This window comes from Hypoxylon trugodes, assembly GCF_022578975.1.
Source record: "Hypoxylon trugodes strain CBS 135444 unplaced genomic scaffold F4822scaffold_2, whole genome shotgun sequence".
Taxonomy (NCBI): domain Eukaryota; kingdom Fungi; phylum Ascomycota; class Sordariomycetes; order Xylariales; family Hypoxylaceae; genus Hypoxylon; species Hypoxylon trugodes.
The window spans coordinates 3,760,995-3,780,695 of NW_026250017.1; the positions used below are offsets into that span (position 1 = coordinate 3,760,995).

General features: G+C 48.7%; 8 protein-coding genes across 8 annotated transcripts; 3 read left to right on the forward strand and 5 right to left on the reverse strand.

Moving 5' to 3' along the window:
- Positions 1-24: 24 nt before the first annotated feature.
- On the reverse strand, positions 25-1,356 carry F4822DRAFT_144039 (DUF1909-domain-containing protein). Its single transcript, XM_051452893.1, has 4 exons — positions 712-1,356; positions 498-569; positions 345-415; positions 25-248 (listed from the first exon to the last, which is right to left on the reverse strand). Exons 1-4 carry the CDS (start codon positions 718-720, stop codon positions 167-169), a joined length of 234 nt encoding a protein of 77 aa, XP_051318652.1. The 5' UTR covers positions 721-1,356; the 3' UTR covers positions 25-166.
- F4822DRAFT_426082 (uncharacterized protein) lies at positions 1,245-2,179 on the forward strand (the record flags this gene model as incomplete). The annotated part of the gene is made up of 3 exons (XM_051460476.1): positions 1,245-1,350; positions 1,420-1,552; positions 1,633-2,179. The coding sequence occupies 3 exons, from the start codon at positions 1,245-1,247 to the stop codon at positions 2,177-2,179; spliced, it is 786 nt and encodes a 261-aa protein (XP_051318653.1).
- Positions 2,180-2,535: 356 nt separating this feature from the next.
- On the forward strand, positions 2,536-4,886 carry F4822DRAFT_144502 (DUF1479-domain-containing protein). The gene is made up of 2 exons (XM_051452894.1): positions 2,536-2,789; positions 2,914-4,886. Exon 2 carries the CDS (start codon positions 3,016-3,018, stop codon positions 4,450-4,452), a length of 1,437 nt encoding a protein of 478 aa, XP_051318654.1. The 5' UTR covers positions 2,536-2,789; positions 2,914-3,015; the 3' UTR covers positions 4,453-4,886.
- F4822DRAFT_392492 (uncharacterized protein) lies at positions 4,743-6,621 on the reverse strand. Its single transcript, XM_051457211.1, has 2 exons — positions 5,785-6,621; positions 4,743-5,703 (listed from the first exon to the last, which is right to left on the reverse strand). Exons 1-2 carry the CDS (start codon positions 5,993-5,995, stop codon positions 5,249-5,251), a joined length of 666 nt encoding a protein of 221 aa, XP_051318655.1. The 5' UTR covers positions 5,996-6,621; the 3' UTR covers positions 4,743-5,248.
- On the reverse strand, positions 6,239-8,115 carry F4822DRAFT_144511 (uncharacterized protein). The gene has a single exon (XM_051452895.1). It carries the CDS (start codon positions 8,016-8,018, stop codon positions 6,714-6,716), a length of 1,305 nt encoding a protein of 434 aa, XP_051318656.1. The 5' UTR covers positions 8,019-8,115; the 3' UTR covers positions 6,239-6,713.
- Positions 8,116-11,558: 3,443 nt separating this feature from the next.
- F4822DRAFT_144606 (putative N-alkane-inducible cytochrome P450) lies at positions 11,559-13,920 on the reverse strand. Its single transcript, XM_051452896.1, has 4 exons — positions 13,879-13,920; positions 13,672-13,784; positions 12,074-13,609; positions 11,559-12,003 (listed from the first exon to the last, which is right to left on the reverse strand). Exons 3-4 carry the CDS (start codon positions 13,506-13,508, stop codon positions 11,831-11,833), a joined length of 1,608 nt encoding a protein of 535 aa, XP_051318657.1. The 5' UTR covers positions 13,509-13,609; positions 13,672-13,784; positions 13,879-13,920; the 3' UTR covers positions 11,559-11,830.
- A 363-nt stretch (positions 13,921-14,283) lies between these two features.
- F4822DRAFT_392502 (uncharacterized protein) lies at positions 14,284-15,714 on the forward strand. The gene has a single exon (XM_051457212.1). The coding sequence runs from the start codon at positions 14,815-14,817 to the stop codon at positions 15,478-15,480; it is 666 nt and encodes a 221-aa protein (XP_051318658.1). The 5' UTR covers positions 14,284-14,814; the 3' UTR covers positions 15,481-15,714.
- A 749-nt stretch (positions 15,715-16,463) lies between these two features.
- On the reverse strand, positions 16,464-18,080 carry F4822DRAFT_426088 (cytochrome P450; the record flags this gene model as incomplete). Its single annotated transcript, XM_051460477.1, has 1 exon — positions 16,464-18,080. One exon carries the CDS (start codon positions 18,078-18,080, stop codon positions 16,464-16,466), a length of 1,617 nt encoding a protein of 538 aa, XP_051318659.1.
- Positions 18,081-19,701: the final 1,621 nt, after the last annotated feature.

The window sequence follows — 19,701 nt, forward strand, 5'->3', positions numbered from 1 at the left end:
ATTTCATTACTTCGTGCTACCCACCCAAAATAAGACCCTTCGCCTTCAGAACACCTAAGAGCGCCATACGCTATGCCCATCGTCGTATCTTCCCATCCGTCTATCCAGCTATTTGTTATTGCTTCGGAGTAGGAATCGCATCGGATCGGATTGTGTCGCCCGCTCTCTATTTGCCGGCAGAAGCATCGTAGCCGGGGAAGCAGTCAGCGATGGTTTTGCTGTGCTTATTGGTAGCATGTTCGGTAAGCCTGGTAATGTCAAGCCGGTTAGAAAGCATTCATTTCGTTTGAGTCACATTCCATTGAATTCTAGTAAGGGGTTAGATAGTAGGGAGGGACACATACTGAGGCGCGCGAGTGGTCTTTAGGAAAGTCGACTTGCAAATTTGGCACTGAATGTCCATAGCCTTGACATTCTGTTACGCGACAGCAAATGTTAGCCGATTACATCCATCCGCCTTTTCGGAGTTAACATGAGAGTATCGGATATCGACTTACAGACTTGAGCTGCGACTTGGCGACTTTGGTGTCCTTCGCATTGCGCTCACGCTTCTGTGCTGCCTTGGCTCCCTAGATTATGAAAGTCTTGTTAGTAAATTGATATTCATTACTTTGTATATCATTCTCCCTATTCGGAACCCGCCGCTTTTCACAATCCTCGTTTCTTCTTCTGGATCAAGTTTCGGAACGCGGGTAAGGAGGATTGACTTACGTTACCCATTTTGGGGATATGAAAATGAACGATACGACAATGAAAAAAGTCTTTTCCTATCTTCCTTGTCACGAAGTAGCGATTGATAATATCGTCAGGATGGCGGTTGGGAGTTGCGAATTGAAGAAATGGTAGAAAGAAAATCGGGGGCCAGATTGGTTTGGAAGGTAATAGAGTGGAAATCTTTTTTCAGCCGATCAAGGCATGCAGGGGTTCGGCGCTAAAATTGTTCTTTTGTTTCTAGAATGTTTCCTATTCCGGTAGTCATAGACCCCACTCATTTTAGCTTACCGCTGATCGCGAACTCAACCGTATTTGTACTGTAGCATACTCCAATCAACCCATCGTATTCATTATTCATTATCCTTCTTAATCAAACTGGATTGGACAATGTTTTTGTCATAATTAGCGACAACGCAGAAGATTGGTATATCGTATCTGTGTCATATTATACAATCTCAAACTTGAATACAATCGAATAGGTAGTAGAATATCAGTCACCGACATTTAGGTCTCAGTCAAGCCGTACAATCATGTTAGACAAGAGCCTACTGCCAGCCAATATTTCCAAAGAACGCTTTCTGCAGCTATTAGTCCGTTATGACTCCTTAATCGAATCAATATCTTCAGAGAAAGGGGGTATGTGTAGAAATAACACGCAGCTCTGATGTTTTGTCTTGGGTGGCTAACGATGCATGTCGTGGATAGCCAAACCAGGTCAAAAGACCCTTCTTGAGCTGGATCGTTTTCGATATCATGATGCCCCTGCCTTATTTCACTTCGATGACTTGGAACGGTCGATGAAGTTTGATGACGTGAAGACTCTAGTTGATTGGAAGTTGTAAGTCCTAAGTCCTAGGATACTCCCATCGACATATCATGTCCTACGATCGGCCTTTGATTTTATTCTAACCTAGTCAGACGTCATGGGAAGTTTCGCCCAACTTTGACGGCTCTCGTATCATCAAATGATGAGGGGCTCGTTGAGAGTATCATCCAAGAAGCAGTAGAACAATATCAGATCGACTCGGACGCAATTAAAGCCAACCACACCATAAAGGAGCTAAGAGGAATTGGCCCCGCCACGGCCTCACTTCTACTATCCATCTATGACCCCCACAGAGTCATCTTCTTTTCAGATGAGGCTTTCTATTGGTTGTGTTGTGACGGGCAGAAGTCTCGCATCAAGTACAATGTTAAAGAGTACCAAGAGCTGACCGCCGCGACGCAAACCCTTTTCAAGCGACTAGGAGTTAATGCCGTCGACGTGGAAAAGGTGGCTTACGTGTTAATGAAGGAAGGGGATTCAGAAATAACACCTGTCGATGGGAAAACTGCCTCAACATCTGATACGAATCCTGCGCAAGTGGATTCGACTAAGAAATCAACCAAGAGAAAAGATACGATCTCCGCCGATGATGCAGATTCTAATGCGCCTGTTCGTCGGTCAAAACGAGGTAAAGCTTGAAAGCAAGAGAATCGGCGATACTTGACCAAGAGACCAAGAGAAAACATCTGAGCGTCCCAGAACCACGTCACGGATTCAATCTGGAATTGCGGGAACTGCATCTTCATTTACGATAATGCGTTAGGCTCCACGTAATCCTCCGCGACTTAAATAATACCACGTCGGTGAACCTAGGAATATGTTTGCGCGCAATGCTGGGTCTAACTAGGATGGGTGAGGCTTTTCTATCTCGTTAATATACTAGCCCGTCAGCGTGGGATCGGTCCAACGGCCCGTGGGAGCGTCTATCAGGAGCCGCACTCGCCTGGCCAATAGCCAAGCGCCTCAGACCCGTGTCGGCTCTAGTAAATTGTAGCCGGGGTCTGGGTATCAAAGCCAAGAGATCTCTTTATTTCGGAGTCCCTTGCCGAAGATTGAACCATCCTGGTAATCAGATACAGCTCAACGTCTAACAACGTGACAACGTCTGATCGAATCGCCCTATTCCCTTCTAGACCCTATCTATGGGTCTTCGCTTCATCAATGCCTAGTATTACCGTTACATACCTTAACGGCCTTAGCTAGAGCTTCTCCGTCGACAATTCTTCGGCTACAGATGGCAACGGCAAGGGTTTGCACCCCCACGAGTGTTCTTGATCCCCCACGGACGCGTTGTCGCATGCCCTTCATATACTTGCCATAAGGAGGTCTCTTCGGCCTCTGTTTTCTGTTGTGTATTACTAATGTAACTAAAGAACTATATTCGAAATCAAGACAATAAAATAATTCCTCACATTCTTATCCACGACTTCAAAAATAATACTTGAAAGCTTGTTATAGAAAGAAAGGAGGTGGTAATGGCCGTTGACTTCCTATCTATGTCAGACTTGGGTTCCATCCCCCTTTCAGAGCGGTTCGCAAAAATAAAACGGAATCTTATTGCTGGCAATGAGAAAGCCGTTGCCGATTCATTCTACCGTTTACTCAGTCAATTGAGAAAGGAAGCAGACCGTATTGCAGCAGCTGGACCCGACATAATACCCACAATCGACTACTTCGACATACATGATCCAACCAAAGTAGCGGTCTTCCGAGATGCACTTAAGAGAAGAGGCGTCGCAATCATACGGAGGGTCGTTCCATCAAACGTTGCCTTATCATGGAAAGAAGAAACACAAGAATACCTCCGGCACAACCCATCCACCAGAGGAATCCCAGCCCACGACCCACAACTCTACGAACTCTTCTGGAGTCCAGGACAAGTACGAGCTCGCGCCGACTCACGCCTACTCGAAGTCCAGAGATTTATCATGAGGATATGGAATTCCAGTGATGAAGATGCCCTCGTAAGCGGCAACCACCCAGTATCTTACGCAGACCGCATCCGAATGCGAAGACCAGGCGACATGTCACTAGCCGCAGGCCCACACATCGACAACGGCAGTGTCGAACGGTGGGAACCAGACGGATACGGGCGCGCCGGCACCTACGCGAGTATCTTCCGCGGGCAATGGGAAGACTACGATCCCTGGGACAGCAGCACACGCTTAGGCGTAACATCGGACCTGTACAACAGTGTAAGCTCATGCAGCATGTTCCGCATGTTCCAGGGCTGGCTCTCGCTCTCCTCCATATCCCCGGGTTGCGGTTCACTACACGTATGTCCCATGCTACACCTCACAACCGCATACCTCCTCATCCGCCCTTTCTTCTCCCCGCGCTTCAAATCCGGTCCTAATTTCCTACACGAGAATAATTGGAACCTGCACGTAGCACAGAATAGCGTGATCCAAGGCGCCGTCCCCGGACGCGGGATCCAGGAGTTGAGTGAGGCGCTACATCCCCATTTGAGATTGGGCAAGACTATGGTACCGATTCCTAGGGTGGAGCCGGGGGATTACGTGCTTTGGCATCCGGATGCTGTGCATGCTGTTGATGGCATACATGCCGGCTTGAAAGATGCTAGTGTATTGTATACGCCGGCGTGTCCGCTTACCCAGACTAATGCGTTGTATCTTGCCCGCCAGCGTAGGGCGTTTTTGCTTGGGCGGCCGGCGCCGGATTTTTTGTCCGAGGGTGGGTGGAATGGGGAACATATGCATATGGGACGGCCTGGGACGCAGGATGTTAGTGATGCGGGTGGGGAGGAGGGACTTAGGTCTATGGGACTATTGCCTTGGGATGAGAAGGGCGTTTCGGGACCGGCGGAGAGGGAGTTGTTGAGGCAGGCTAATGCTATTTTGTTCCCGGATCGGTTTGATATGATGGGGCCGAGGAGGGTGAAGAGGATTTGAAGGCGACGGGCTGGCGCAAGGACGTGGTTTGGGGGTAACTTGAAGGGAGTAATTCTAATAGTGGAATGGATGGTTTGATGTCTTTATAAGTAGAGGAGGGAATATCAGAGCTTGCTGATAGTGTGCGCATAGACCACTGCATTAAATAAGCATTTACGGTCCTTAGAGATAGAATAGTATGTGGCTCACGCGTGCCGGCGTATATAATACATAAGATTTTTTACCTGGCTTGAGTTTAGTCTGGTCGTGTTTTCCGAAGGAAATTTCCATATCCATTTGAGTTCTTGTGCTATCTCATCCCGATTCATTGAAGTCGCCTCATTGATGGCCAGTGAACGTATTCCTTATTGTAGGGTATACGTGATAATACCTAAAGCGGTCATTCAATCAACTTATGATATGAATAGCTCATAACGGTTCTGATATTGAGTCGATTACCCTTGCTCTTGGAACTCGACGTATATCGTTACAAGCATTTTTATCGAGGTAGAGTAAACAGGATGGACAGGAATAGTCCATAATATACACTGCATTTCTAATATGAATACCTAGATATACAAGAATTAAATCTGCAATTAAAAATCCCGGTACACCTGAATTATTTATTTTAGGTAACCCGTTCGACCAAATAGCACGGTATCAAGTGCTCCCTAAACTCCAGCGCTTATTTGCTTATCCTTAAACACGGGGTGCCTCTTTGAGCTTCACTCTAGGCCAGTGTAGCCTCTTCAATGATGATCGGAACTCATCTGTCTACCCTTTCTCTCATTTCTTACTTCCTTGGCTGGCATTGCCATCAGCATACCTTCACACTCGAAACGCCAGCCCACCCAACACCGCCAACCCAGACCTTCTTTCCAGCACATATCAAGCACCGCCGTTGTTCGCCTAGGTTGGTGATAGAGCAGTGCGAGCACACATGCTTTCCACAACCACCACAGCTTGTCTGAGCCGCTGTGCCGAAGCTATCCACATCCATAGAATCCTCATCACTAGCCCCTTCGCAAAGGCCCTGTCCGCAATCTTCGCAATTAACCGGTCCCTCGTATGTGATAGGCGTCTGTACCGGGGCGCTTGCAGGGGCAGCCGTGCTAGGAAGTTTCCAAAAGTTGTGAAGCGAGGCTTGACCTCCCTGGGTATGCGTCGTTGCGGGTTGGGGCTGGGGTTGTATGGCGAGGCTAGCTAGGTTGAAGTGTTGTTGGTGGGCGATTTGTTGTTTTTGGGCCGTGTACAACATGTTCAAGGTTCGCTCTGTAGACTTTGGTAAGAAGGCGTCCGATTGATGGTTTGGTGACGGCGAGTGGTAGTGGGCTCGTTATGAGTAGAACTTACGGTGGATTTCCTCGTCGGAGGGACGACTGTCGCGGAACCGCTTGAAGGTTCGGCTGTGTAGGTGTGCTGGTGTTGAACTTCTCGATGTCCGACGGATGGGTGAGCTGTCCATATCCATGGGTGTGAAGAGTTCAGGCCGTGGAGGTGAGCTGAAGGCGCTGGAGGAGCTGAAGGAGAGTTCAGACTCGGATCGCTTGCGCTTGAGAACCATCTTGAATTTGGTATGTGGTTTAGGGGTTATTTGGTTCCAAGGAGATAAATGATCGAGGGATAGCTAAGAAGGTATTATACAATGTACAAATTGTAGACCGTATTGGCGTGTAAGTTGATTTGTTTTTAGAGGAAGTATGTTGATGCGGTAAGAAGGTGAGAGAGTTAAGAGAGATGGATAAGAAACAGAGTTGAGTTGAATTGACGAATTGGGGGATTAGAATTAATGAGCGTGTAACTTTGTATTATCCCCCTCTCACTGAAAGTTGGTAGGTACGGTATGGAGTAAGCTTTAATTACCACTAATTGGCAATTATGAGTGGCTGGGAATCGCGACCGGGACGCGCTGTAGGAAGGCGCGTAACCCACTATATTTATAGCGTGTTTAGTTCGCGTTAAGTGTTTTGTCGGGGTATGAGAGCCCCACTATCTTCACCATCCCCAACTCTTTCATCTACAACTTCGCTTTTCACTCTACACTTTCAATAATAGATTCCTTTCACTTAACACCCCGAAGATGAAGTCATTCTCATATGAGGATTAATCGTATAATATGTGTTCAAATTCAATTAATACTAATTCATTATCTTCGTACCATCATGTCCATATACTCCGTGTAACACCTCCATCTATATAGCCTTGTACCCAAATTGGTAGCTAGTAGTCTAGCTGCAACAAATTCCCTATGTTGTATCTTAATACCCTCTATAAATATCCTTCTACAATAAGATAGCTCCCATAAAAATAGCAAAAGCTGCAGTCGCCATGCTCAGCAATGGGGACGATAACTCAACGGTGCCTCGAGCAACGTTGGTATTGACAGTGCTGCTAGATCCACTAGCATTCGCAGTCGCGCTCGTTGATGCTGCTGAAGCGGCTGACTCGGCAGATGATGCAGCAGAGTGAGCGCTATCTACCGCCGATGAAGCGGCAGCTTGGTCGCTTCCGGTAGCAGTAGAAGCAACGCTCTCAGCACTCGAGACAACCGCATTAGCAGATGACACCGCATCCTGACCAGCGGTAGACGCCAAGCTCTCAGCGCTGTTAACAACCGACGTAGCAAAGCTCTGCGCGCTGTTTGCAATTGAGGAGCCAAGACCCTCGGCACTAGTAGCAACAGAGTTCGCAAAGCTATCAGCGGAGCTAGCAATACTGTTTCCAACCGAGTCCCATGAGCTTCCGATAGACTGCCCGGCGCTTTGCCACGAGCTAGCTAAGCTCTCAGCGGAGCTAACGACTGATTGCCAGTCCTGGCGTCTACCGAACTGACCCGCGATACCCTCAGCGATAGCAACGACTTCACTTGCCGCAGCCTCGGCCGCGTTCTGTGCCTCTTGCCAGGCCTGGCGAACAATAAGGAGGGGTTCATTGGTATCGCGTTTCCCACCACCGAATTCAGCTGCTATGCTGCTTGCGATAGCAGCAGCCTCACTAGCCGCAGCTTCAGCAGCCGACTCGGCGGTCTTCCATGCCTGTCGCTCATTGAGGTCTCGCTTTCCTCCCCATTGAGCCGCTATGCTAGATGCAATAGCCGCCGCTTCGCTAGCTGCGGCCTCGGCGGCAGACTCAGCTGTTTTCCAAGCTTGTCGTTCGTCTAAGTCCCGCTTTCCTCCGTACTGCGCAGCTATGCTGCTAGCGATAGCCGCCGCCTCGCTGGCAGCAGCTAGGGCAGCGGATTCAGCCGACTTCCACGCTTGTCGTGGGTCAATCTCTCGCTTCCCGTTGTAATGAGCTGCGATGCTGCTTGCGGCGGCAGCGGCAGAACTGGCAGCGGCTAGAGCAGAGCTTTCGGCTGACCGCCAGCTGGCATCGTCGCCACTGTATTGCTGCGCGATGGAGCTCGCACGAGCTTGCGCCTCGCTGGCCTGGGCTAAGGCGGCTGCGACGGCGTCTTGCCAGGACTCACGTGGCTTGAGGACCGGAGCAGGTGTGATCATGGGATCCCGCGGAGCTTGCTCGGCTACGTGAGCGGAAGAGGTGGAGGCTAGGGTAGCCGTAAGAAGTAAGGGTGTAGAGAAACGCATCTTGGCTTTCTTGACTCGAGGGATGGAGATAGGGATTCGAGTGGTCAGTCAGTCGTTACAGATGTTATGAGGTTGTCACTTTGACTGTGACTGCAAGGCTCGAGTGTGGGGATGAGGATATTGAAACTAATTCGATGAAGGGATATATCTTTCTTTATACATAGCCTGGATGTAGACTCGTAGGCGCAGCAACATCAAAGACGGGAAGACGACAGGTGATTAGTCACAACACTGGCGCTGTGGCCTCCAGCCTCCATTGGGTCGGGTCTCTGGGCGGAAGTTTCCATTTGGCTTTTTTTTTGTCTTATGTTGTCATACCCCCAGTTCCGAACCAGCCCGTTACCTTTCCAATAGGTATAGATTAAGGTAGATAACTTCAACTTACGGGCGGATTTCGTCATGAATCATGAATCATGTCTGTGCTAGGTAATGTGGATTGTGGACACTGTCTGGAGCAAAGACGGCGTCGTCGATCTCACAGGAGATAGGTACGATACCGGATGGGGATTACCTGAGGGGAGAAGAAGCAAGTACTACATGCGCTAAGCAAATAACAGTGGTCTTTTTCTCCAGACGAGAGTACATACTAGGTGATAGGTGATCCTAGACAGCAGCACATTGTGAGAGAGCGAGTTAATTGTCCTAGACACACTGTAACCCATGCCAAGGACAGGTTGGTCGTGCAGAGTGAAAGAGAAGAGGCAGGTAACAAGTCAGAAATCGGGTTTTCTTTTTCCTGCTAACTGACCTAGCCCGCTGCGAGAGACGATGACGACGCAAACCGGTTGGATACGTGCCTGGCGCTTTGCTACCAAGAAAATAGCCTCGACCTAATACAGTGCTAGCTAGCGGACCGTCGGCTGCCAGTTAGAGAGCCTCATGAGGGGAATGTCCTTTTTCCCTCACTCATTCATTCAAGTCACAGATACAAGCCCAGGTGGTCCACTGGTATTGGACGAAATATGGCCGGTGGCGTTCGCCCCCACCAATCGACCCCCTTTTTTCACTTTTAATTCTGTGTTTCTCCGTCTAGCTTTGTTTGGTATAATGTGAGATTTGAGGATTCGAGATAAAGTACCTTTCTCCAAAAGCTGACCATGGTATGTATTTCTACTTGTATATGGGTACTTACATGCATACGGTCCACCATCCGAAGATGCCGGGGCGTTCGGCTTGCATCTCGTTTGAGTCGAGTCGTGAATGATACTTTCCAAGGCTTGTTTTGATCCTTGGGAAGTCTTGGCGATCTCCCGAGAGACAAAAACAACCCAAAAGTCTTACCTACTTAGCTACCTTGCTAGCTGAAATGTACCCGTTGAACTGACTAATTAGGAAACTAGCTCGGTAGAAGTATATACACGAATGGGTTTATGTGTCGCAGGTACTAAACCTGTCTAAGATGGGACGAACACGTCACGTCACAGAGACAAGGGCAGCTCTAAGCAAGGGAGCTACCTGGGCAACCTCAGCTACAACAGCTTGCTGCAGTGCTGTGCTTCCGAACCAGGGAATCATTTGCGAGGGGAACATCGACTTGGTTCTGGACAATATCACCATTGTTGTGGCTTTTCGCACACCATTTACTACTACTACATTGTGTTGGTGGTATCCCTCGACAGGTAAGAAGGGATGTAGTGTATACACTCGAGAGGCAACTCCCTTGATTCATTCGATCGATTGGCCGGAAGTCAAGGTATCCGAATCGAAGACCGTGCCCCCCGAAATCTAGAACTAAACCCAAGCCACACGAAAAGACGCAACGGAAGTGGCTTTGCCTAGCCCAGCAAACCATCACTCGTGCATTCAATGCGATGCATTACCCGTACCCAAGGCATCAGGGTCATGCCAAATCTTCAGCGTGGCTGGCTGAGAAAGGTTCTTTCCTTTCGGCCGTGCGTTTGTCTTTGCTCGATGGTGGCGGTATTTAGGCGCCCTCGTGAACCTGTCAAATTGTGGGATGCGATGCTTTGACTGGCGGGTCGCGATTCTTCCGAAGCCTCTTTATGTTTTTATGTCTTAAGAATCTGGTTTTGTTCTATGTGTCTCGTACCGCTCTCGGCCAAATTGTTATTGTTGCCGTCGCCACCACTATAGCCATGTAACGTAGATAGTAAAACAGGCTTTGAAGCTGGGGTGCAGAAACTGTGCGTTGTACGTGTGTAAGTGTGTGTATGATTTTGTATGGTGTTGAATAGGCGGGGTCGAGCTCTATTCCCGCGTAACAGTCTAGTCAGCATTCGTCGTGGGGTCTTTGTTATCGGCATTAATACTCCTGGTATAGACTACAAAGCTTTATGTTTCATTTTATTTCTTGTACTTTCCCGTAGGGCTTACGGATGCTACGCGAGCCTATTGTACCTATACACATCAAGTACTTCGTCAGCAAATGGCATCTAGATGGCTTCCGAACCTGGGGGTCCTACGGGCGTCAAGCTTCCCCCCTACTGCAGTGTAACACACCCGCACGGCATGCACCGTAAGGTAAGCTGAGCTAGGACAGACTTGTTACGAACGGTGAAGAAGAATAAACGGAAAATGTGAATGGAAAACAAGCTTTCGACGTCTTATTCAATGTCACGTTACGGGCGAGACGAGCCTCAAACAAGGTTGTGTATCTATAGAATCTCTTGGGAAGCTTTATCTCGCATCAATCCTCTGTCATCTACGTTATTCCCGCCAAAATAGCCTCGTATTGAGAATATGGGGGTGTGACAAAAGCCACACTTCGCTTGTCATGAGATGAGTTCAATTTGCTGGGTATATTTGTAGTACCCCTCCTCATATATATAAATGGTAATATAGTAAGTAATATACTTGGAGGAAGACAGTGTACCACCGGAAACACGGCCCCGATGAATTTCGATCTCCTAGAGGACCAACGAATTCCGTCCATCACGCCATCACACACTAAATCCGAAGCCCCGAGGTGGCTTGCAGCGCCGGCCACGCGTGATGCCGAGTATTTAGGTATGGTGTGGCTGCCTCACTCGTGTGGATGGATGGATTATGTAGATGGTACTTAGGAAGTTTATAATAGAATACTGTGCCGAAAATTACTATAATGATTATGTATCATTTACTACAAGACAGCGGGGTATATGAGAACTGTTACGGCCAGAGGCGTTGTCTCACTTTTAGTGTATCTTCGTGGGTATGGTAAGAGCGGCAATGTTGGTGATAGTGGCACTGATAGGGCCGAAGGGGTCGGCCTATCTAGATCGCAGCTAGGGATCTTGATAGAAGGCGAAATCAAGGCAGCAGCGGGCTAGAGCTGAGAGGCGCCCTGCGTTCAACCGAAGCTTCCGGCGGTCAGATGTTAGGCTAGATATAGCTCAGCTCCTGCGGATAGTGCACTTGTTTCAAACACCATCTGATATCTAGCGATCATGTAGGGCAAGGAGATCGATGAGGCGGCGTGGTACTTTACTTACCACGTGGGAAGTAGGTGCTACGACAGCGTATCTACGGGGACGAACATACGAGGTTTAACTAGATGGTGGCACTGAGCAGCTCCTACTATCCATGTAGAGTTGACCGGAGAAAGTCTAGGGCACTGTCATACAAGGTACCTAGGTTCTCTGGTTGAGTTGGTTGGTGTGGATAGTTGCGAGAAATAGTCCGGAAGGAGTGGGTTCTGAACAAGTTAAGCACGTATACGTTCTAAAGGACATCGCGTAGTTCAGATAGGAGGCAAAAATATAGTCAAAGTGTTCATCCCGTAAACATTAAAATATTACATTATACTATATCATTCATACAGCAACCATACAAGTACATACATAGGTAAGTACTTAGGCAGTTATTATACCATTTCAAGCAGAAGTCCTGGCTTCGTGAAGCCTCACTTGAACACCCGTACCAGACCGGTTCTCGATGGCGTGGTGTAAACGAATGCGACCATCGCCCTCTTCCATGTTCTCGATATTGTCATACTTCTGACAGAACCGTGCTACAACGTAACTCACCTCCTGTCGCCCGAATTGTTCTATAGGAAGGAATGATTAGTGAACGTCGTCAGGAAAAAGGTGGGGAATACGAGAGGGACAAAGACTTACGACCTAAGCACTTCCGTGCTCCAGCCCCGAAAGGAATGTACTCCCATCCAGGACGATGCGTCTCCCATCTCTCGGGGCGGAACTCGTCCGCATCTGGACCCCAAAGGTCCTTACGATGTTGCATGGCGTATAGCGGGATAAGAACCTGAGTACCCTCTGGCACGAATACGGGTGCAGTACCATCGGGTCCACCCCCACGGGGTAGCACTGTATCTCGTAGTGCGATACGCTCATTAAGCGGGATCACGGTAGCTACGCGAAGTGCTTCGTTGATAACCCACTGTAGGTACGGTAGCTGTTGTTGACCACCTAGAGCGCGCAGATCCATCGGCGGCGACCGGTCATCTCCATAACGTTCAAGTACATCGCGTCGCAGCCGGGCATAGACCTGCGGGTGGCGAGCAAGGAAGTAGAGCACCCAACCCAGTAGGCAGCCAGTAGTATCCCGCCCAGCAATCAGGACATGTAGGGTTTCATTGCGTAGCTCGCGGGGGTCTTGTGTCTCCTTAGCTAGTTCATTAAGCAGGTTGAACCGACCGCCATCTGGCGCTCCACCCTTTTCAGGATCAGAACCGCCAGTCTTCTCAAAAGATGAACGAGCGAGCCGGTCCGCTACTAGGCCATCGGCGAACTGATGGATAGCAGCGCAGTGCTCGCTGAATTCACGACTGTTCATAAGCCAGTAGAACTTAGCCAGAGCGCCACGCTTGTCGATCCACACCTTAGCGGCGTTGAAGTGACCGCTTAGATCTCCCTTTCGCTTGTCGTCATCACTAAGGCCCTTCTCGCTGCTGCTCTTCCAGAGAAGCGAGTTGGCCGACCGGCCGAAGATAAACTCCGTCGAAGTGTCAAGTGTGAACCGGAAGAATAGTGGCGCAAGGTCAACCTTCTGCGTCCAACCCGTCGTCGGGTCTGCGGACAGCAGGCCCCATAGGTTCTGCAGGTGATGTTCCTCAAGCTGGGGATCGCTGATCATGTCGCGGGCGAATTGGGGCCGCAGTAGTGCCCGACTGTGCTTCCAGATGTCGCCACGGGATGTGAATACGCCTTTGCCGAGAAGAGGCATCCAGCTTAACTGACGATGGTGGCTAATGTCGAAGTCCGCGGAGGTGAACAGAGCGCGCGCATTTTCCGGGTCGCGGGTGACGAGGATTTCGTAGTCAATGATTGGTACCTTGATGGTATGACAATTTGGCGAGATGGAATCCATCTTCTCGGCGACATACTGAGGACCACGGTCTTCCCGTGTAGCCCGCAGCGACTCGCGCAAAATTGAGTTACCGATGAAATTGGTGCTGCGCAGCACAGGAGGCGACAGGCAGCCTAAAGCTGCGGCTTTCTCGCTGTTGCGGCGCTTCCGGAGTTTGGACTTAATGAAAGTCCACGCCACGAAGACGGCGAGGAGTACGAAGGCGCTACTCGCGTATCCAAACATCTTTGCGGGTGGCTCTATGGAGAAATGATCGTTGCTGTTAACTCATTCATTCGCTAGCTATACCACTGCTAGGTAACTAGGTGATGTCAGACGAGGAGCAACTAGGTAGTGTAAACAAAAGAAAAGCGAGTAGATAGTCCAAGAAGGGAGAATAGCTTCGGACCTTAGATGTGAGCTCCTCAGTTCCACTCTCTAACGACGGTCGTGTTTTTATTGCCCTTCTTTTACTCTCCCTCCGTCACTACTCTAGAATACCCGTCTTAGAACTAACAATAGCTAACGTAGAGAAAGGTAATAGCTAGTAAGCACTAGGTCGAAGCAACATTGAACCGCAAGGGATACCACCAGTGCCATACGAGCAATTACTTACCTCTCCGCTTCCCCTCATCCCCTCCTCATTTGTAAGGAAAGGCTCCGCATATCGATTTCTATTGCGTATTTTGTGTCTTAGGCATGAGACCTAAAGTAGGCCGGCCGTCGCTTGGTGGAACAACCGAGACACGCCAAAGGAAGCTCAGCTGGTTCATTGACCATTAACACGAGTCGCGAAAAATTTAAATTGCGTATGTAATTGTTGACAATGACCAAGTCCTGATTAGTTCGATTAGCTCTAAAGATGCCTTAACGAGAAGAGAACATGGTGATCGTCATCGATCTTGAATCATTGGTCAATCTTGTTGCAGATGGCTTTCAATATGGGCCCAGTAGCGCTGTAAAGTATTGAATACATCTTCCTTCTTCCTGCAAAAATCTACTATTTTTTTTCTAGTATTTACCTAGCTTAGTCTAAGAATGGTTCCAGCGGCCAAGTCACCGGCTCCATCGTCAGGAACTTCGAACTCCCGCATATGGGGGGTTACTTGGGCACAGACAGAACAAGGGTATCCCTGTCCGTAAACTTGCCTATTCGGGAAGAGCTGAACCCGGCATTGGGCGCTCGAATATGACTATCACAAGTTGGGCTGGTCGGGTTTGGTGATAGCGTCTCCCTGAGACTTGGAAAAGAAAACAAGTACTTGCATAAGTTTGATTAGCTGGAGCAGCCACTCATGCTCGTCACAGTGACCAATAACTGTCCGAGGATCCACCCGAGATTATATCAGGCAAGAGTATGTCGATCACTTGGATACGAGCACATCTCTCTCCTATTCTTGACGCCGCTATTCGAGAAGGACTTTTCGTAACACACACATACTCTATCTTTTTACAATTCTCGAAAAAACAAATCTTTGATTTCTCTTCTCTCGAACTCCGAGAAGCCCCGTTTTGTGATCCACACTTCAAGTGTTAGATCTCGATAGTCAAGATGCGCGCCTCTACCTACTTCATTCTCTCATTCATCGGCGTAGCTCATTGCCTTCCGGCTTTCTTGGCCGAAGCAAAGCGGAGTCTTATCAATCTCAGCCCGAATGTTGACCTAGGCCTGGGTGTCAGCAATGATAACTCCTGCCTCGGCATTGGCGTCTCCGTCTGTGATCCTATCACTGTCAATTCTACCGAAACTTCAACAGCCACAAAAACTACACCATCTCAAGCCAAAGCTGTGTCAAGTAGTACCAGCAGCGGTAGCGACAACTCCGGGGATGACTCCTTGATCAACGTCAGTCCCGACGTGGGACTTGATCTCGGTCTCAGCAATGACAACAGCTGCTTGGGCATTGGCATCAGTGCTTGTGATCCAATCACCGTCGACTCAGATGTAACCAAAACCGTCAACAATGATGACAGTAGCAGTAGCAGTAGCAGTTCGCCATCGCCATCGCCATCGCCATCAAAGGAGAAGAGCGACAACTCTAGCTCCAGTACGTCTCATACCAGCGACAGCAACAGCGACAGTGGTGACAGTCTACTCAACCTCGACCCAGACGTCTCGCCGGATCTCAACCTATCCAATGACAACAGCTGCCAGGGAATTGGCATTTCGGCATGCGACCCTATTACAGTAGGCTCTGATGTTACCAAGTCGAGCTAAACATCGCGTCCATTATTTTGCATTGCACTTGAAGCATGTTACGCGTTTCTACCATTCCTGTTACCTACTCATACCACAAAATACTTTCTTGTAAATAATTAAAAAATGGTTCATACGTTGGATTGGTTAATTTCGGGGTTAATCTGTAATGTTTGGTTTGTCAGCGAAGCAAATTGTATAGGATCTCCTTGTGCTAGTCACAAATATACATATCTTTTGGTTCTTCCTCATCATCTTATCATATCATGTGAATCACACGGCAATTGAACGAGTGTAACAAGTGCCAATTACTGATATCTTTAGTGAGATTGCCCACTGAATCCTCTGCCGCGTGGGCCTCCATAGAAACCCCGTATTACTCAACACATATGCCTGACACTAATACGACCAGTCCAACTAGCATACCAAATACTCGGTAAGATTATTATGATAAAATCTCGTATCTCATCTAAATTATTTGGTGGAAATAACGCTAAATTATGAACTTTTGAAATGTACCTAAGTCGAACGAAAGTGCACATTTTCAGCTCTCAACATCCTCACTTCTCACAAAATCCCACGAAACACTCCGACGCCATCAACAACACTAGCAATGATTTACTTGCCCACACACACAAAACAAATTAGAATAGAAAACCCGATTAATGTTTAAATAATAGTTTATTCTTAATTCAGCCGTAACCATACACCTCATAAGAACCCAAAATCAACGTCAGTAGGTAACTGTACTGTAGCTAACTATCTCCATTTACAATACTCCGTTAGATTTTATGCAGACCCAAGCGCTTTGACTAACAGATAGACACATATGTGTAATCTTTCCCATGATTTCTTCATCAACAATTTACTTCTCATATGCAAATGTTATATATACTAGTTGGAAATTAAGAATTATTAAAGTCTTAACAATAGTGCGGGAGGAGATAACCCCCTCCCCTTCTCATAGAACCCGTACTTCCTCGACAGCGAGGTAGGTAGGTAGATTAGATGGCGGTGACCTTAAGGGTGACGCCATCCTTTGGCCGTAGCACTAAACGCCACATCTTCCAGTCCTCGGGGTCAGGTACATCGAAGTCGCGCTTGAACTCGTACATGGAGAGCAAGCAGCAGAGCAGGACTTTCATTTCGGTCTCAGCGAACTTGCGACCGATGCAACCGCGAGGCCCCTGGAGGAAAGTCATGAAAGCGTTGGCAGTGAAGGTCTTAGGTAGGTCTTCCCACCGGTCTGGGTCGAATACGTCCGCGTTCGGTCCCCAGTACATGGGTAGACGGTTGATGGCGTTGGCTAGGACGTAGATAACGGTGCCAGCGGGGATCTTGTAGGGGCCCAATTGGTCGTCGGCAATTGATTGACGAACCGTCATGGGAATAGGCGGGATATATCGGAGTGACTCGCGGCAGACGTTGTCCAGGTAGGGTAGTTGGTCAGCATCGGCGGTGGCAATTTGCTCGGGGTCGAAGCGCGTGTCTTTGTCGAATAGGAATGGCATGTAGTCCTTGATTTCCTCGCGAAGGCGGGACTGGATCTCAGGGTGGGTAGAGAGTAAGTGGAGTGTCCAGGCAACACCAGTGGCGGTAGTGTCGTGACCAGCACCTAAGAATGTCATGATCTGGTCGCGCATAGTCTCGAAGGATAGACCGGCTTCACCCATGGCTTTCATCTTCTTGTTTTCCCGGGCAATTAGAGCAAGAATGTCCTTTCCGCCGGTGTTATTCTCGGCTTGCTCTTGCTTCTCAGTGATGATCTCAGTGGCTTTGTCCACGATAATTTCTCGAGAAGTTTGCATATCCCGGTTCATTTTGACAGGGATGTACTTAGAAGCTGGAATGAAGGCTTGAATACCGTGCATGACGCGAGATAGAAGGTCGAATGCGAAGACAAGTCGGTAAGCCTCACGGATGGGGGCCTCTGGGTGTTGAAGCGAGTTGATGTCGTAGCCAAAGCCGGCGCTGCCGATGATGTCGAGGGTGGTCCTGTTGAGCCATTCAAGAGCCTCGAATGACTTTGTGGTAACTTTCGCGGCGGTCATCTCATCCCGCCAGCACTTAGCAAGGAGAAGCGACTTCTCCCAGAAGACCGGGCTAAGAGCGCGAATTGATTGAATTGAGAAACCGGGAGCGAGCGACTTGCGTTGGTGGACATGCTCCTGGCCTTCAGCTAACAGAACGCCATCACCCAAGATGCGGACCATCCAAAGCTTGGCACGGACTGGCTTAGGGTAGTTATATGGGTTCTTGACAGTCATCTGCTTCAATGCCTCATCATCGGCAACAGAGAGACGCTCAGCGCCAAAAGGAAAGAAGTATCTGACGATGGGACCGTGTTGCTTGTGCCATTGTCGCTGAGGGACACCGCATTCTTGCGTGATGATTTCGACGAATTGTCCCCAGAGAGGGAAACCGGGCACGGTAGGGACGTGCCTTAGCTCAGAGAAGTGGAAGGGGAATAACCAACTGAGCCAGACGACGACATACAAAGGAAACACAACAGCCAGCGAGATCGCAACAGTAGAGGCGATGGGCAACTCAGCGTGGCGTGCATACAGGAAAGAGGCGGCTGCCGTAGTCGCCAAAACTGGCGCCGCGGAGACTTTGGACATGATGAACAAGAGAAACGCAATACACGGAAGACTGGAGCATGCAACGGAAGAGGATTCAATGCTGCGCGAGGATGTAGGAGGGGGTATATGAAACTGAGAATTGGTGAATGGTTAAGAGTTGAAAACAGCGCCTGGCTGACCAGGATTCATCGAATCGACAAAGAGTACTATTATATACATGGACGAATAGGGACATGGTGAAATATGCCATGATGCCATGTCGTAGGAAGGGTGTGAGACAACATCTACCTAGATAGGGAGCGACCCACTTAATTCCGAGGTGCCTTGAACGGTGGGAGGTAGTAGTAGGTACTGGGTTCATTAACTGAGGCTTATCCCGAGAGCTGGATACGCTAGATTCGAGGGGCCCGTCTTGACTAGAAGCTAGCCCAGAACTTGGCTCCTTCAGCCCGCAATCTCGGGAAAGGCAAGCTAAGATGCGTGTGTGACGTCGATCCCTTGGTATTATCGACTTTACGCGTCGCTAATTCTGGATATACACGTCCCGAGAAAACAAGACTGTCTGTGCTTGGGAGTTAGGCTGCTAGGTAAAAAAACGTCTGAGCGAGATACTAGCCTAACCGTTAACAACACTATTGCGGTTTAGATCTGTGACCGTTTTGTGGATAAACTACCGCTGGGTAATGTTTAGTAAATATCACCAAAAGTCCCGGGTACCCAACTATCTCGGGCTTTAAACCGCCTCCACTATATCGTAGCGGTAATGGGTGGATGACACTAGGCAATAGCCTTGAAATGGTAAATTCCACTGACGTAAAGCTTCTTGTTAGAATACGCTGCAGGTGAGTACGGAATCGTTCCCAACCCTGGCTATGAGAGTTGATTAGTTGTTTCGGTAAACGACAGCGGAATGGGGTTCTTTGGTTGAGAATACTTAGAATGAGACTTACCAAGTTCGCCTAGTCAGCTGGAAGGCAAAGAATCTGGACCGGAGGATTTCTTATCGTGTATGTAGGAGGAGGGCAACAGCCACGTCAAGCCGGCGGTACCGTATCCTAAAATCCGAAGGTGTGAAGTGCCATTGGCCTTCTAGATGTCACAAAACAAGGATGACCGACCGTCACATGCATGTAACCTTTCCAATGCTGACTTAAGCATGCCATAGGTACAAACTGGGCCGAGACATATTGAGAGCCTCCAAAATCCTAAAGGAGCAAGGGAAGTCGATGGTACATGCCTACCTTAGTATCTAGAATGTTCAATAGTCAGATATCCCGGCACGGGCGAGTCCTTGTCCGAGACTATGGAGGCGCGTGTATCCACAGTATTCAAGATTGCCCTCGAGTTACTCCATCATGTAGGCCCGTATATCGTCCTTGTACTACACGTAATTAGCAAAAGCAATGGTGTAACCACACTTGTACCAGTTTTCCCATGTGGGGTACCTAATATAGAGCGGGCAAGCCTTTCGTACATGTAAGTAAGCTAAGGTAACTTACTCTATCCAGGTGGCCGGGTCATTCTTAGAGTTCAACGAGTCTGCCAGCTTAGTTCGCCTGTCGACACAGTAGGCTAGTGATTCCTAGCCGATGCGGTATGACATAGACTGTTGCTTGAGCTTGTGTTCAATCTATATTGTCAGGTACTTATAACAATATCG